Consider the following 19237-nt stretch of genomic DNA (forward strand, 5'->3'; position numbering starts at 1 on the left):
TCTTCTAACAACTTCTCTTTTCTTTTAAGCTCTAGTTCAAAGTTCTTGTTTTCTTTACGAAGAGCTTTTTCCTCGTTATCCTTAAGCTCGGCATATTTCAAAATATTATTTTCTATTTCTTTTACATGCGATACCATTTTTTGCATCTCAACACTTTTCTCACAATAATGTCCCTGTGGTACGTCCCAACAATACTTTGATTCTGTTAGGTTTTTCTTGAACATTTTAAATTGCATACCCCCCTTAACTTTTGTTCGCAGACCTTCTCTTTTCAGGCGAAATAATGCTGCTCTGAGACTATTTAACGCCTTATCATTGCTTTCAATTTTTATTGAAATATTAAGTTTGCTTTCTAAAATTTCAACAAATTTCATAACAATTTCTTTGGTCAACTCATTATGCCAAAAATTTTCATATAAAATGTCAAAAAGGTCTATATTTTGAATAATGATCATCTTGATTTTGTTCAGAATAACACTAACAGGGTCAAGAGATCACATCAGCCTAGTGAAACTAAATGCCTACAACATATTCCCACCAATCAGTTCAGGCACAATTTCCTTATTCCCAGGACATCTAACAAAGGAAAACGTGAGAACTTTTCCTCTTGAAAGGAAATGATCCTCCGTGTGGTCTGGAAAAAGAATAAGATCGACCAAAGGACGCTTGTTCCTCACGTAGAATCGTACCGTCTCTGTTTTTACGTAGTAATTGTCACAGTTACTATTCACCACTCTATAGTCCCAGGACTCGTCGAGAGCTGGGCACAGACTGTTTCTACTGTTTATAATATAAACAGTTCTATCCTTGTACCTCTTATAAATAGTTCCCAATGCCAGAAACCACTCAACATCCTGGATGTCCGTGTTGTTATGTATCTCTATTCTGACGGTTATGGAAGAGTCCGTTTTGTGACCTCCTGTTAATTGTTCTTTAATTTGTATTGCTAGTTGATTCAGTATACCACTACAAGGCAATGGATGGCTCACAATATCAGTTTTCCTCTTATTTTCATCGTACTTCTTGTCCCAACCTGGAAAAAAGAAAGTAGAATACAGTAAATCTTGAAAAATAAATATATTAATAGAAATTATTTAGAACAATTATAAATTTATTTATAACTTGTCTTAAAGAGATTTTAATATCTTAGTTCACATGAATTTTTGTCGGAAGCTAAACAAGGGCACCGCAAAGCGGGGCATATCCCCTCGCAATATATTCTTTGACCGTGACCTTGACCTTTGACTTTCAATAGTCGTCATCCTCGGTCCATGGTGCATGACCCTACCAAGTTTGGAGAAGATCCATTGGACAGTTCTGCTGTGTATACACCATTTTGTTACGGACACACAGACATACATTCGCGTTGCAATATCCCCACAGCAACGCTGTTGTGAGGGGATAATTAGGCCATTTAACACTGAACATATTGTAACCGATAATTACCAATATAATGAACTCTAACAGTAGAGTCGTCGGGACCCTCTTGCACCTCCACAGGATAGAGGCCTTCTTTCCATGTTTCTCGGGGCCTTGCCGTTCTTCTGGAGTATGGTAGGCGTACGGCACCAAGGTCACTGGAACAAAAACAAGAGTTTAAGGTCACTATACGCCTGTCAGTAAAATAATAAGGCAACTAAAAACCTGCAATAGTATTATACATATAGTGCGGGTCTATCCAATTTTCAGAAAGACGATACACGGAATCGTCCACTATAAAATAATAGGGAACAAAGATATTAAAATATGCACCTATAATTTAATTTGAGATTTTATAGTTGATATTTGTGAAGGAGTATAATTGATCATATGATACATGACCAACACTCACAGCCCCCCCCCACGAGTCAGTAACTGACGTATCAAGAGTGAAGCCACCTGCAAAGTTTATCTCTATACTTACCCATGTCTAGAAAATAGGTTTAGAATATTTTAATTTACCTTTTCCATGGTGTAGAAAATGTAGCGGAACTGTATGCATATGCGGACCAAATCGAACGGGGATGCAATTTGAATGTACACCGCTAAAAAAACACGCTTCACAAAACAAACTACAATTTCAACGTTTGAGACGGGCCAACATGATGCATATAGACTTAATATATAACTTACAACACCTACATTTCACTTACGCATATGATTCCGCAATTTGGTCATTGTGGACAATTCTTCTTTGCCTTTTTTCCTTTGAAGAGACACGCGCCGCCATATTTCCCATATCAGCCTCTGTCCTTGATCACGTGGTACGCCAGGAACGATAACTCCGTCATATACTTTGGGGGAAACCACAAAAACTTTGTGATATGCAAACGTGTTGTGCTTGATTTCACTGTTTGTTGTGTAGTTTCTGTCTATGCAGGTCGGTATATATTATTATTGCTGTATATATATCGTAGCATAGACTCAAAACACAGTGTTACAGACGTACAGACTACGAGCGGAATATGTCGTTTCCGCGATACAATTCTCCGGAACAAAAAATAACTTTCGCAAATTATTTTGGTCATATGTCTTACACTTTTTGTATATACTGAGCATTAAATAATTCTGACATGTAAAATGTTTAAAAAGCTGATTTTATATCTGAGTTGACAATTCAATGTATAGATGTAAACAATAACACATGTTAGACATATTACTGTTACACTGTATTTTCATACATTCGAGCACTTCGCTATCTTGTTATTACTCGTTTGGTCACACAGAGCATTAAGTGTCCATATCTTGTTTGACCATCATCTAAACATACAGGCTGTTAAAGCAGTTCCAGTAGTATAGTTCACAGCAGATGACTGCAGAACTTGAGGACATCACATGCTAAGACAGGACAGAGTAACAAACTAGAAGAATATCTTGCACCAGAAACAGTAGTGGAGGCATCAACATTGGAAGGCTTCAAGGCCAGGTTGAATACCATCCCCAGTTACACATTTCTAAGGCAGCTCCCCCAGTATGCATTAATGTACAAAGTATTAACTTTTTAGATTTAATTTTTTATTTACTTTTTGAGATGCACAGCGTCAACTACTTTCAATTCGAGAAGAACATTCTAGTTCCCAGTGGGGGTGGTGGGGTGGGGTGGGGGTGGGGGTCATGTATGCAGATTTTGGAATCTAATACAACTACTATGTAGTTTTGTGGATTCTCAACACAAGAAACATATCTTGAATTTGAGAATAAACTACTAGTGTAATAATAGATTCTGAATATTAATCTGAACCATAATTCATGAGAGAAAATTCACAGAGAAATAAATTCTTGGCAAGTTGTTAATGTTGTTAATATTTACTAAGTTTACTTACTTTGTATTTTAGTAATTTTATAACAGGAGAGAAAAAAATTAGTAAAACACATTTTAAAAACTTACACTGATTTAATCAAATCACAATTTTGAAACATAACACAGAATAAGAAGTATTATTCAAAACATGTATGTAACATGGTGTTATTAAAAGAGGAAGCCAGCTTTGTCAAATAAAGCAGCAAAGTTTCTCCGAAATAACTCCGAAATACGTTGGCTTTGCCCGGGTACTCCGGTTTCCTCCCACAGTAAGACCTCTTGTACGTGTATTTTACATGAAGCTAACAACACTTCAAAACTAGGACGTGTGACCGAGAAACAACTATTTTATATTGTCAGACGCATCGAAAATAGCGGGAATCTTCACACAGTTTAGAAATCCGATACTAGGAATTGGATTTTTCTTACGAACTCCCTAAATAGTTCAGCATTGTAAGGTAACCTATACATGCTCAAGCACTTTTACGAACATTGCAAAACAACCTAATCTGGAGCACTACATTCTAGGAAAGGCTTATTTATTTCAATGAAGAGTACCTGTGTAAATAACAAATTTGCATATGTCTATTGAGTAATCGTCCGACATACTTAGGTAAACATAAACATGATAATGTAGCGGGTATATCTTAATATATCTTCAAACACATTTTGGAAATCCGGTTCTCGGAATTGTTGTTCACCTACCCACTCCTTGAATAGTTCTGCATTATTAAGGAACATATAATTGCCCAAGCACTTCGTTGTTTTTTTACGGACATTGCAAAAGTCTTCAAACCACAGCACAAGTCGCATAAACATTAGTGAATGTTTTTTTACCTTGTTAAGAATATATACTACTTTAAGCATTGGTTTTGTAACTTTGTTCATTTCTTTTTATCTCATTCAGTACAGTTTATATACTGCACATACATCTTTTCAATGTTCCTTTTTAGAGAAGTTTTTTCTTAAAACGGATTATGAAATATTGTGACTAATCTTTAACAATACACATATATAACTTGGGAAGCACGGTAGTTTAGTGGTAGGACGCCGGGCTCGTGACACGAAGGGTTGCGGGTTCGCGTCATGACACGGCACTGTGTTGTATCCTTGAGCAAGATACTTTACTCCGCTTGTTCCAGTCTACTCAGCTGTAAATGAGTACGTGGTTGGGCAGTGCTAGAATTGTTGAATGCTAGCTGTGAGCGCCGAAATGGCAGCACTGGCTGTATGCTCCCCAGGGAGTTGAGAAAGATATTGGCTGTTTGCAAAGGCCCTATAACCACGGATAATAATGTGTGAACCGCATTGAGACGACTTACGAACTAGGTTGTGATAAAGCGGGATATCGAATTATTATATTATTTCTATTACCTAAAGATAGGAATATTTGTCTTTGGAGTATGTGCATTGTAGTATGAATTTTATGTATCAAATTAATACCACATTTACAGGACTTATGTATTTGATTTTTTTCTCACATAAAATTGTTCAGTGTTTGTTTATATCCTGGTGTCTTCTTACATAAAGCTTTCTGCATAAATATCCATGACCTAGAACATTCATATAAAAAGGAAAAATAAATTTAATGATTTGTAACAAAAACCTGGTATGCAGAATCCATATAACAATTACATGTATATATAATTATGACTATATACATGTAGTGCTTTACAATATCTTATTGATAATCAAATAAGTCATAATTTGACTGTATCAAATTATTCACATACTGCATAATTATACCTGGTCTTCAACCAAACTTACAGGAATGATAAATATTGATAATATTTACTTTCATGATAGTAGATAAGCTAGAAATATATATACACATGTAGAATACACTATTATTAAAATAAACAAACGTGACTTACTAACAGCTTATTCCACAATCCATATTGAACAATATGACATGTATAATATGTGTTGCTAAATCTATGAGGAAGTAAGTAAGCTCACCAGTGTCCCATTTCCAAGTTTTTACACCATTACATTTTTTCTTCAAAATATTAATTAATATCTTGATTAATATATCACCAGAAATAAATCTTGGTGAATGCTTGGTTCAGCAAAGAGACTATTAATATACTAAAAGAGACATTAGCAGTAGCTATTACACATTCATTTTCACATGTTATATTTCAGTATACATGTATCAGGTTTTGTCACATTTGATCTGACATTTATCAAATTATCTGTTGTTACTTTGCTATTACCTGGTTATCTACGAAACTGTAATTATGTTGTTTCTATTCATTTTCCACCCTTGTTATGATGACCTATGTACTTATAAATTATTCTCTATGATTTGATATATCCAGGTTTGGCCTATTGTATTTTACATTCCGTCCTTACTTCCTGTAATAATAAAAAACAAATTATGCATCTTTTAAAAAATTACTCTGATTTGTTCAAATATGAATATAATTTGACAAAAAGCACATGATATACTGCACACAACACACTACAAATACAATAAGAAACAAAGTGATTTGTTTACTAATTTTAGAATATTTCAATGAAATTGGTTACTTTGATGTTTTGAGTTGAAATGCAACCTAATAAGATATATTCTGAACAAAATTTCACTCCCTTAAACAGAAATTTCCTACCACCGCTTTTCCTAAATCTAGAGAGCTGCTCATGGCTCTTGTTAGTACCTAATTACACCCCCCAACTGGTACACTGAGAAACGCACTGAAGTCCTACGTGAAAAAAGTTGGGGTCATTGACGATGCTCGAGACATTTATTTTCATTTGCAGTTTTCAAACGTTCTTTCGTATCACTTGAAGCTGTTTACACTGGCATTTATTAATCATTTCTGAACAAAATCTCTGTGCTTCGAATGATATTTTCAACGTCAAGACCTTCAGTACAGTGCTGTAGAGAAGTGTCGCCGTCAGTGTGAGGGGCATAATTCTTCCATCGTACGAAATTACCTATTCCGTTCAAGTGATGATAGACTCTGAGGATCGTTTGTTCTATTCAACATGTAAATAAGTGAGCAATAACAGCGGAAAGCACATATTCGTTCACTTTCAGTCTTCATCCTCAGCAGATGTAATATCGCTGTCATCAGCTGCGATGCTAAACTTCCGGTGTAAACGACTTTCGTTCTTATTTACGGGAGTTCAATATCACATTAAATACGACTACTTAAATATGAGGATGGTCGCACTGTATAGTTTTCATTTTTTTTAACTTTTTTAATTGTTGTTAATAATTGTCGATGACACTTTTTAAATCCAAGCGTGGTGTCTTTAGGTTACCGTAAATCATTCTGAAATTTAGCCAACATGCGCAGCTTCTGCGCAATAGCGCTAAATTTGAGAAGGATGGACCCACCTTAAGACCCCTTTATTTAGATCCTTTTTCTCTTACACAAATTTTACTGTGGAGTTGAATGAATATCATTTTGTTTGCAACAAAACAGAAACCAGAACAACATTTTATTCAACCGTCAATTAGTCTGTATCTAAAATAAAATTCTCTGGATTTGTATGCACTAATATAAATAAAAAGTATCGTTCTGATTGGTCAATATTAAAAGAGAAATCTTCACACTGTTAACAGATATTAGTTTAGGTTTATGTCATGGCTTATAACGTATCCAGGTTTTTATCAAGAGCACAAAACCTAATATGTCACTGGCAAAATGAAATTATAAAATAGCTAAGTTTGTCATGGAATAATAGGGCTTTTTAAATATGTCCCTAACCTGATATCTTATAGATATTTAAAAAGGTTTTTTGTTTACTATACATAAACATTGTCAATGCAAACTTCCTGAATGCCAGCTAGTCATCGATGCATGAATGCGGTACATTTTCTACCCTTTACGTTTGGTGGTTTCAATTCAGATAATGTATGCTACTCAACAACAAATTAAACATACAAACCAGGAGTCTAGTATATCATTTATTTTGTGAATTGAGAAAGGACTTAGGATAACATAATACATGTAACGACTTTCAAGCGCCATTTTGATTATTAGAATGAATCTGATCTGCGATTTTCCTACACTGTACCTCGGCTAATATAATGTGCATAAGCTGTGATTCTTCTCCTGATTTTTGAGAGTATCACTGATACTTTTTAAATCGTTTGATGCTGTGTTTTTGGAATGTTTTACGTACATGTACATCACAGATAAAACTGTTATGGGTAAACGTTACTTATGTTAGTGCTCATAGCCACGAGTGCGCTGTAGTAATATGGACACGATTTCTTTTATCTAAGATCAATATCATTATTTTTTGACAACTTGCTATAAGAAAAACAAATAAAATAAAATAGATCTTTATATAAATAAATTTATATTGATAGTGACTTTGTACGTTGTTTTGTGTTAGCACCATCGATATCATTGGATGTAAGTTAGTCTGTAGTATTCCATAGTAACAATTATAATCACTTAAAAAACCGGATTAAGCATATATTGTTAAATTGTGTTAGTCAGTAGAATTTCTGTTGAATTATATTGTCCTTAAGCTTCCGTCTATGTTAGTATTTCCAGTGCTGCTTAAGACAAAAAAATGCAAATCCACATATAAAGTGTCCAAAAATAAATGCATTAAATGACAAAACGGAAAAAGTGCTTTTGAAATGTTATAAAACGTAATAAGCAATTTTTCACGGCAAAAGATAGTTTTCTGTATATTAGTAAAGTGTATTTCATGTAAACCGTGTACAAATAAATAACAGCCTCAGGGCTACGTTTGACCTCAGTACCAGACATTTCACTAATAGAGCCAACCACACTAGAAATAAACAGTAAAACGACACCCATTGAAACCATCAAGTCGATACAGATATCCTTAGCAAACATTGTTGCTATTAATAGACTTGAATCAGCTAAATTGAATGCGGACCATTACTTACACGGTAAATAAAAATATATCATATTTATAGAAACAGCAGTAGGATTTAAATCACAGAGTATGTGTCAGCAATAATTAGGACAGTTCAACAAAACAACAAGCCATGGTTTCGTAACGCTTCATATGATGTGTTGTGTAAAAGGCATTAATGTAAAGTACCATGTTTATAGACCAATTTGTGTATTCAAACCACGATGATCTGAATGTTTATAGCTCACAATTAGCGTAAGTTCAGTATCTTTTGTGTAAACAAACACATCTGTTATCAATGAGCATTTTCCCACGAAACTCATACATTTACCGCCAACATTAAGGAAGGCGATTGTCATATTTAAGTAACCATTAAAGGCGATTGTCATATTTAAGTAACCATTAAAGGCGATTGTCATATTTAAGTAACCATTAAAGGCGATTGTCATATTTAAGTAACCATTAAAGGCGATTGTCATATTTAAGTAACAATTAAAGGCGATTTCACGGTATGTAAACTCCTTTTCAGTAACCGGGGAAATGGAAACGTTAGAAAAAGGAATGTGTGTAAAAAAAATTAGGTGTCGATTCTGGGGAGAACTTTTCTTATATATGTTGTACAGAGTGTTGTATGAAGCGTAATTAATTTTATCTCTTATACGCAGATGGCCCATAGTTGCACTCGGTCATAGCTTGACAAAGGTACCAGTCGGTCTTGCAACGTTGCGACACGTTATATATGTACATTGTTTGTTTAGAAAGTAAAACTTTGATAACACACATTTCCAAACTGATGAATCTTATTGAAGATACATGCATGATTGGTGGTAATGACGTTTGTTTTCACACAATTTGTCCTTTGTTTCTTTGAAATTTTTCATCCCGTCTTTAATTTCTATGTAAGTGACAATATTGTTATGTGCGAGCACATGATATAAAGATTGGAATTTGATGTAAACAGTGCTCACCTGCCTTGACCAGATATCTTAGCTTTGATAATACCTACCTTAAATGTAAACCTAAATAGAACAAAAACCATTATCTGCAACTATATGAGAGAATACAGAGCTGGCGACAAAACTGCTATTCGACTTAAAAATCAATAAAAAAAACAAAGGCAAAATATGACAAAGAACCACTGAAAGAATGAGAAAAAATAAGAACTAAAGTTCCAAAGGGGTAGGCTTTTTTGTTCCATCTACTACACTAAGTTTAGGTCGAATCCAAGAATGGTCATGGACTCAAAACCTTGGCATAGACAACGAAACAACCAGTCACACTTATGAGCATTACCAAAGACACCGACAATCAACATATTTTTGTCACGCAGCTTCTACCAAAGAAAGAAATTGATTTTGTTTCTAACATTTTCTTCGCTATCCTCACCGTCCACAAAAGGTATGTTATTTCTTAATCTGTATTTTACGTACAAAGAACATGATATATAATGTATGATTTTGTTTCTTTTGTAGATCCATCCATTTTGGTTTCCGTTGACCAAGGTTTGTTTACTCCTAGCGGTATTTACGTTTACAAAGGCGATAGTATCAGCATCAGAGGTTCATCTGCTGTTAATGTCACCCAAACGACACTGAGTAACGTCAAAATCAGGAGCATGGACGTCAATACAGCCGACGGATCAGTTTATTTCTTTGATATCACTTCTCGATGTATCTATCGCCTTCATTCCAGAAAAGTGGATAATGTCCACTGCGGGGTGTCCAGTTCAGTGTTCTCCTCTATAGCCTATGACTGGATCGGTGGAAACATATACTGGACCGATGGTTTCTTTAACTGGATAGCTGTTCAGCCTGTTAGCACCACCGACAAGAGTATGTACAGGGTCATAATCCAGGACGACATAGAAAAACCGAGGGCAGTGGCGATAGATTCGAAAGCAGGGTAAGATTGACGCATACTACTGAATACACTAGTAAACTGTTTTGTTTTCTTGACATATTTATGCATCATATTATTTGTCTGCAATCCCGTTAAGACTTATATATCTCTTTGAACAGCACGCAGTTAGATGCTTCTTTGTTTTAATGATTGTAAATATTCTACACGAATTTCATATTTCTCCTACAAATATTAGATATATTTTGTATAAATGTAACAACAAATATCCAGCGTCGGTCAGGTAAACCCAATTTATGATAGAAACGTCACAATTATATTGACATCACGATCATCATTTTAAATGTATATCATAATACACAGCTGGATATGTATGCTTATATCATTGCGATGCAGATCAAATGTAAATGTAACAATAATATGAACTTCTCTTCTTTTAGATATATGTTTTGGTTTGATATATCCCCATCTGGCTACCGGATAGAACGAGCGTTGCTTGATGGAACAGTCCGTGTGCCAATCATAACCACCAGTCTGTTGAGCGTAGAAGATATCGAGATAGACGCTGGTGAACGGAGGCTGTACTGGACAGACGCTGGAAGAGACACCATAGAGTCTTCCCAATATGACGGAACAGACAGAAAGATTATTTACAGGCAGCTGAATATCAATTTCCGTTCAATTGCTGTTGATACGGTAATCAGAGTTAACATTAAATTTGAAGCATATCACTATTCAGTGATATTTCTATGATTGAATGACTATCAAATGTACAGTCCCCATTTTGCTCTACAACTCCGTATTACCTTTATGCTGTAACCCAATACGCTTCTCTACGTTGGTAAAATGTCCGAACGGTTTTCAGTGATTAATGTAACGTTTGATTCAGTTGAATTGAGCTTTAACAACAGCAGACCGAAAGCGTATAAACCTATTTCGCCATCCAACCATCCTATGGTCATCTGCATGTAAAGTAAGAAAAATACTTACAGTTTGGTTTTATTAGGTACAATGAAATACTTCATTGAAATGTTCTTAGCCAGTGAAAAACACCAGTAAGAAGTAAGAACAGTGACATATCAAATTTTAGTAGATATTTATAGCCAAAAATAGAACATGTTTTAGCAGCTTCACAATGCAGTTTAGTTTAATAGTCCAAAAATATCAACGTGTAAGAGTAAGTAGGGCCAGTAACAAGGTTCTAGAGCATGCTATGTCCTTTCTCCTCACAGGTGAAGCACTCTACTACAGCTAATAGCAGTTATATTATATTTAACAACAGTCGCTCTAGATCCAAGCTTTTGGACTATCCTCGGGGATTGAATGGTCATCACCCTTATGTCGAATCCGCTTGTTTCGAACATTTTGTACGAGTTTGTACACAGACAGGATTATGTTTTTACTTTTGATGAGGTCAAAATACACAACATCTGATGGTTCCATTGAAACTGGATTGAAGAGATGTAGTGGGAACCACGTCTGTGTGTCTGGCTTACACACGTCATCTGTTGTGTACTCCACTGGAAAAGGACAGAATTATATTCGGTAACTGAGATAGGCAAAATGACGTGACAAGTCGGAGTATTGTATTGAAGTAACACTCTGCGATTTTGCCTTCGCACCTTTAATACAACGTTTGCAGTCAACAATTATTCAACAAAATGTGATTATGATTTGCAAACAAAACTATTATTTTTTTCTATTTTGCAGATAGCATTGTTCGAGTATGTGACCAAGCATCACACTTCATCACATACTACAGTTATTTTTTTCCATATATTCGTCCATCTTTTGTTTTTCAATCACTCACTTTAGTGGAAGATATTTTCATTTTCGTTTTAGGAAGATGTCTGTATCACTATACATGGCTATCGACGGTGGTATTGTTTTTCCAAAGCAACTGGACGCGTTGTTTTTTCTCGTTCAAGCGAGTTCTTAATAGCGTTTCCAAACATTATTGCCATCTCTAAGAACGAACTTAGGCCTTACATTACAGGTATGTTTACATGGTTTATATGATACATGTAAATGAAAAATAAATAATTTAATAGGAAATCGTTTCAGAATCTTGTTGCCCAGGATGAACTAAAACATCTAGGAAAATAACTTGAGAAGTGTTGTTTAGAACGCATTTTCTTTTGAAAATATTTATTTAGCGTTGAGTACGATACTGTCTTTTGAACAGTATTTTAAAATAAATTCAAAAAACATAAGTAAAACTATTTTGAATGTCATCAAACGGTTCCTCGCCTAACTGTTAATTCAATTAGCCAAATAATTACATTTTATCTTTTCCTGCTTGTAGGTCTAGAAGGATAAAAAAAAAACATGCGTTAAGATACTAACTAGCTGGTTAGTCGGTGAAAGTGTTTGAGATATATGATACATGAAGACCATACGTTTGTAACTAGTCGACGTTGACCTCAGTAAAATCAGCGTTAAACCAGTTTAGTTTAAACGGACGACATATTTATGTCTGTCTATATATACAGTCATCATCGGGGTGCAGTTCAAGTCGAAAGTTCTAAATTATCATGGCAAAGGCATTTGGCAGTCTCATAGACAAAAAAAGAACGAAGTCAGATCGACAGGTATATTTGATAGCATTAAAATATGTTGCGTGTTATGGGTAAGTAAAGATGATATATACGAGCCAGCGTTGATGAACCAGTTTGTATTCTGTAAACATGTTATATCTATACGGAATGACAACGTATATGCGTCTTGATATCGTACAGAAATCCGTGAAATTAATAGCAAAAATAACCCATCCTTTCTTCAGCAATATTCACCAAGCCCCACTAGACCTGAAATCCTGATCCCACAACTGACTGTAAAATAACAGGGCCCGTAAACCGTTTTCTTCCCTGTATACCCAAAAACATACCAACGTGAAGTTGCTTATTTAAGCAATATTGTGCTGGCCCAATATTGGGCTAGTTTAATATTCATTCCTACAAACATAATTAGAACACTGATGGCGATTTGAACACTATACTACAACATGTCATAGTCTAAGGTATCACATGTAATAGGCCATTACCGATACCCCAGACTAATGATGCCTTATGTTCACATTTTTGAATTTCAGTCTTAAACAACTACTCTTGTTTTCAACGTGCCAGGGCACATTGTAAAGGACTGTTATGTCGCTTTTTAACACCTACTCTAGAATGATGAAAAAACCCAATAAAGCTATATTTACATTGAAGTTTGTTTAAGCGCATAGAGGGCATATTTAGCCTGGGGCTTCGTTGATGACCTTTTAGCAAGTGAATACATTAGATATTGACATGTTGTATTATAAATGATAAAAAGCGACACAAGAGTTCTAACAGTGTGTCCTGGCATGTTGAGAAAAATGGATCGGGACTGAAATTCGAAAAAATGCACAGCGGGCATCTTTAGCCGTGAGTTTCGTTAATGGCCGTTTGTATAGTAACACCTTAGACATTGACATATTGTAGTATAGGTGTTAAAAGGGGGCATAAGAGTGCCGACAGCTAATTATATTTTTAAGATTTGAATATCAAACTAGCCCAATATTGGTCCAGTCAAACGTATACGTTTTATTCTTAAGTGTAAGCATGTGATCCAATCATCTGTATTTACAAAACAGATCTGTATAGTTTAGCTCTAATAAGTTATGTATTTTGTTTTTCCTTCTTAAAGATAGTTGCCCGACATTAGGATGTGAACATTTCTGTGTGAACTTTCAACCTGACGGAAAATGTATGTGTAAGGAGGGATACACTTTGGATACAGACGACAGGCACTGCACAGGTAACAAACGCTTCAGTGATAACGCGTTTTATTATTGTGGATGTGGTTACCATAACTACAATAAGGCTCGATGAAAATAAAAGTGATAGTATCTTTAGGCTGATTTTACGCTTCTCGTTAATTGTTTATGTTTATGTGGTGCTATTTAAGTGTAAATGATTATTCAATTGATTTACATTGGTGTATTTGTGTCTACTTGATTTTTTTGTATGATATATTTCTGATATTTGAATCATAATCAATTCCTTCCAGTGAAGCAAATAGGTATAGGCTTTTTATATATATATAAGGAATATGTTATAGTATTGATGGTAAATCATAAAGGTCTATTTCAGAAGACTTACGCCTAAGGAAGTAAGTCTGATTGAAAGCAAATGAAAGCACGCTTTTACCTTTTGTAAATAAGCACTATTCTAACACTGGAAGCTCCGAACACGTTTTTACTCTGTAAGTTTTAGCAGCATCTCTGTCTTATGATTGCTAATGACAAGGAGGGATCAGGCTAGTACAACCTCTCCTACCTCTCTCTTGATTCGCTCGATCATTTTCACATGGAAGATACGAAAATGGACGAGATAGTTAGTCTGCAGATATCTAATAGTCTTCGGACTAACACATAGTTGATAGTGTATGTACTCTGTGAAATCAAAGCTAAGGCAAACGTTTGAATATAGTTAATTTAGAGAATTACGTTCAACAAAGTAAATAAAGTAGAGGAATCTTATAGCAGTGTCTTTCTTATACCCATACATGATATCGCTTCTCCGAGAGAGAATCGGCGTTGTAAGCATATGTAGAGTGTGAACTTGTGATTTGAATCAGCCATATCATAAAGAAATTACGTTAATAAATCCGCCTTTGGTTGCAAGTAACGTCGTAAACAGCAGATACAGAATTCTGACAAAATTAGTGGGTAGTCAACATAGTAACATTTGTTCCAGAAATCCACTCACTTTACCATAAAGGAATAGTGGTTTCTAACGCCACCCATATCTGTATGCTGAGTGTCCGTACAGTAACAGGTCACGGTGACCCTCTTCGCTGTGCTGGAAACGCTGTACAAGGTTGTAAGCATCTGGCAGTCGACGCCGGTAACACACTTATTTACTACGTTGATACTACATCAAACTACATCAGAGAGTACAATTTAGCTACACATACGATCCGTCAGATTATACCGGTTACCACAGTGTCAGGTAAATGTATATTTATATATATTTTGATTAGTACAAAGTTTTATGTACTTTGAGAACGTATTGATTTTATCAAAAACATCATAACTAAAAAGTAACCTAAGATCAAATTTGCAAACCTACATGTTATAAATGTAGTGATTAAGTCAAGGATATTATCTTGTGTGTCTGTAATTTGTATAAGAAAGTTCCAACTGTTCTTGGAAGTGGGATGAATGAGATAACTTGAATGCAAAAACATATGCACCTTTTTGAAATTTTAATATGTTGTTGCAGAAAGTAAAATAAAGTTGAAAAAGAACATAATATTCCATCCTAATATCTTTGACTGCAAGAATCTCAAGGTTTATCTCCGGAACCTAATTTTCAAAGTAGGCTTTATATCACGATTTTAAGGAATTAATTTAAGGTTGTACACCAAAAATATACTTTTTTTGTAGGAATTGCTTTTGACTGGACAGATAGAAACCTGTATTGGTCAGAATCAACGACGGGCAAATTGAAATACGTAACCATCGCAACAGCTACTGCCAAGGAACTCTTACATGTCACTTCACCTCCCTCACATCTAACGATAGACCCACACACTAGGTCTGGCATCATTCAAATTCATTGATATTCAATGAGACAGATATAAACTCTTAAACAGCCACTGCTGATATATATCTATAAATGTTTGCTACCCTGTGACGTATACAAATTAACAATTTATTATATTCGTAATCTTAAAGATTTTAGGTGAAGAATAATATTCGAATACATTTTTTATGTTTCAGGACACTTTTCTGGGTGGAGGGAACGAGTGGCTATACAATGAGTATCGTATCAATGTCCCTTGTGAGCAAAGCTACATCCGTGGTGTTCGATCAGCCATCGCCTGCCTTTATAAAAGACATATTCTTTGATGTGACTAGTGACATGTATTTAAACTACTCAACTATATTTTATTACAAATTAACGATTGTAATTATTGAAATCTTTGAAATGGAAATGACAAAGCAGTTGAAGTAAAGTTGAGGAGATCATGTTTAATGACATTCACTTTTCTCGAATATCAATTTCTTTTAATATTTTGTAATGTGTTTGCGTACATTTTTTTTGTTCGTGTTATTTCACATACAGGTTGTACTTTGTTCAATCCGACAAGCTTTACAGCACCACACGAGACGGCAGTGATACCCATGTGCATTATAGCAATCGTCAATCTGTTGACCAACTTATCATATACAAGGTACGCAATCTAGTTTTTTTCTGCGATTAACGCAGTTCCGGTCATATCCGTACCGTAAAAAATACTCTCTTGAGATGTAAAATGACGTGACAGTAAACACACTTATGTTCAAAAATATGAGTTCTTATTCTGCCGTTTTATTTAGAATTATTGATGCATGATAATGGTAATGTTCACATCCCATATTATAAACAATGATTGTGCCTTTACCTTGTCCTTTCTTTATATTATATGTTTTATTTTTATTCTAATTTTCTTTTATAATTTTCTTATTAATATATATATTTAACATGGTTATGTTATCGCATCAAATTTATAATACACAAAAACATGCACTTGGCTTTTTAGAGATATGCAATCTGGTCCGAAACTACTAGTTCAAAGGTGTTTACTATTTCTCTGCAACAAAACGACCAACAAACGACCAACTTAACAATCAACATAGGAATGATCAGTGCACTGGCAGTGTATGATGAGGCATTACAAAGACCTTCAAACGGTGAATGTTAATTGATTAATATTACTTAGTATCAATGTCGAAACAGTTATACTATTCTATCGTGCAATAATCTTAGCTACAATAATCATGTACAATTAATGACGTGGAATCTGTCCTGATATTTAACTATTATTCAAAATGTGTCATCTACTTTGTTCTTGATATTCGTAAAAAATTAAATATTCAGATATACAACAGTTACTTCAATATACTTTTTGAATGCTTTATTGTCCGAAATTAAATGATTACTGTATTTTAGGTCCATGCTTTCACATGAATGGAGGATGTGAACAACTTTGCATGACGGGTATAAGCGGAAGTGCTGTTTGTGCATGCTCATACGGATTGACTCTTCAAACTGATGGGAAAAGTTGTAGCAGTGGTAGATAATTTGTTTTAAACTTTGTAGACATTTGCCATATCAAATACTAATATTTTAATGATGTGAATAGAACTCGATTATAAATATAAATTAGCTTCAATTTGTAAACAATTATTTGAAAGTTGAAACCTAAAAGAATAAAAATTCTTGATAAAGTTATCGTACTCTGTTCTACTTTTTTCAGTTCCACAATCTTCCAACTTCCTACTGGTGCCCGATTTTTCTCACGGAAAATTGTTTCAAATATCTACCACGGATGCACAGATTACAGCCTTGGATATCGATATCGTTGAGAAACCAGTTCATGCGGTGTATGATCCGAAGACATCGTTTGTATTTTGGAGCGATATTGATGACGACAGCATTATGAAATCTACTCTCAGTGGTAGAAATGTAGATATAATTTTCACCGCAAAAGGTTAGAATAGCATTTGCATTGATGCTCTTATAACTTGAAAAAGAACGACGCGTGCATAGATGCAAGTATGTTTAGTATTTTATACTTAGTTCTACATTTACAGAAAACAAACTTGTGCTGCCAAGCAAATAACATTTGAATAAGGTTGCAGATGTTGGTATTTGCAAGTACAGTCAATCAAAGGCATTTTGAGTGACGAAAGACGAGTGTTTTGGTTCCTTTTCCGCTACATTATCATTATCTGCAGGTTTTAGTTAAAAAAAATATCTTTAAAATTTAAAATCACCCCGCTACAAGTTCGTAAGGGAGAGAAACATGATGTGTCACATTACCTGTAACCTTAATAAATACCATTGTAGGGCGCTGCAGAATATAGATATTGCTTTAGTGTCTTTCGCGAGGAGAACATTGAAGAAGCTAAAACTGTTTTGCTGCTTCGCCCTTTGCAGCACTTTTGACCCCCCTCCATACCCCCCCCCCCTCTCTCTCTCTCTCTCTCTCCCTCTCTCTCTCTCTCTCTTCGTTCTCGCAGTGATTCCTTAATATGGTCTTAGTTGTTGCGCATGCGAGGGCATAATTCCCCGACTACGAAATAAATGGCAAACTTTTTTTCAAAATTTAATTTGTGTACAGGTATTGACTCGTATCCAACTGCACTGGCCATGGACAATTCTACTGGTAACCTATACTATACAGTATCAGGTGAGGCAGACACGATATCGCCTGGCAGTGTTGGTGTACTCCAACCGTCTTCAGGGTTGGTCAGAACGTTGGTAGACAATTTGAATTTTATATACGGACTAGCTCTGTACCCATCGAAGGGGTAAGTTTCTATTATGATATACCAAAAATATGTAGATTGTTTTATTGTTAAAATGTAGCAAGTAAAACCGGAAAGCCACCCATCCGATATTGCAAATTGTGATCTACTTATTTACTGTATAAAATGATACACCGGCAATGGTGCCAGTATCGGGTGGTTAATACAAATTGCTATTTCCATAAATAGAGATACAAAGTATCGTTTAAAGTTCGCAACAAAGGATGATACTCTTTTTTTTTAATCGAGAAATTGGATAAGTAATCAAAACCGGCATCACAAATATTTAACAGTGATTTAATTTTTGAACCAATTGTTATTTTTAATTTGTTTTCTAATCAAAAAGTACTTTTTATGAATTCAAATATAATCTATTGAATTTAAATTTGTCCTATTTTAATTCTTCTGGTTAATTTTTACTATGATTTTTTAACTGCATTATTTTGCAATATAAACTCATGTGCTGTGTTAAATGACAAAAGCTCCAATTGTCTTCGAGTGTCATGTTTCAAGGTTCGCACCTTAACAACCATTTTGAAATTAAATTTAAAAAAAAGTTCGATTAAAAATATGTGACAAAAATAAACATCAATATATAAGCCAATGTAATTTATGCATAACTTGTCTGTAATTCATCGTATGTTGTGTATATATACTACATTGATACTGCCTGGATAACATCTCAATCTCCTTACTACAGATTGTTGTTCTACACACACCACGATAAAATTGAGACATTCTTAAACATTGTTCGAGTTTCAATGGACGGAACGTTGCCAAGTGTCATCATTACCCTGGATACCGATGATTTCCTCACTAGCCTTACTATTGACTACAGGAGTAAGTAGAACCACACGTGGGTCCAAACCCATCTCTTAACAGATGGTGTAAGATAATTCTTTTTATAAAAATAAATCTCAGTT

General features: G+C 34.7%; 1 protein-coding gene across 1 annotated transcript in view; it reads left to right on the forward strand.

Moving 5' to 3' along the window:
* The window catches only part of LOC110467417 (low-density lipoprotein receptor-related protein 4-like), a 47862-nt gene that overhangs the window by 20169 nt on the left and 8456 nt on the right, over positions 1–19237 (forward strand). Inside the window, exons 2-14 of the mRNA XM_021524574.1 lie at positions 9604–10033; positions 10429–10684; positions 11831–11984; positions 13661–13771; positions 14713–14967; positions 15405–15555; positions 15741–15884; positions 16087–16195; positions 16544–16694; positions 16954–17076; positions 17261–17494; positions 18128–18317; positions 19015–19154. Of these exons, the coding sequence (XP_021380249.1) occupies positions 9604–10033; positions 10429–10684; positions 11831–11984; positions 13661–13771; positions 14713–14967; positions 15405–15555; positions 15741–15884; positions 16087–16195; positions 16544–16694; positions 16954–17076; positions 17261–17494; positions 18128–18317; positions 19015–19154 (2448 nt within the window). The remainder of the gene's footprint in view (positions 1–9603; positions 10034–10428; positions 10685–11830; positions 11985–13660; positions 13772–14712; positions 14968–15404; positions 15556–15740; positions 15885–16086; positions 16196–16543; positions 16695–16953; positions 17077–17260; positions 17495–18127; positions 18318–19014; positions 19155–19237) is intronic.

The sequence above is a fragment of the Mizuhopecten yessoensis genome, unplaced genomic scaffold (genome assembly GCF_002113885.1).
Source record: "Mizuhopecten yessoensis strain PY_sf001 unplaced genomic scaffold, ASM211388v2 scaffold11173, whole genome shotgun sequence".
Classification (NCBI taxonomy): domain Eukaryota; kingdom Metazoa; phylum Mollusca; class Bivalvia; order Pectinida; family Pectinidae; genus Mizuhopecten; species Mizuhopecten yessoensis.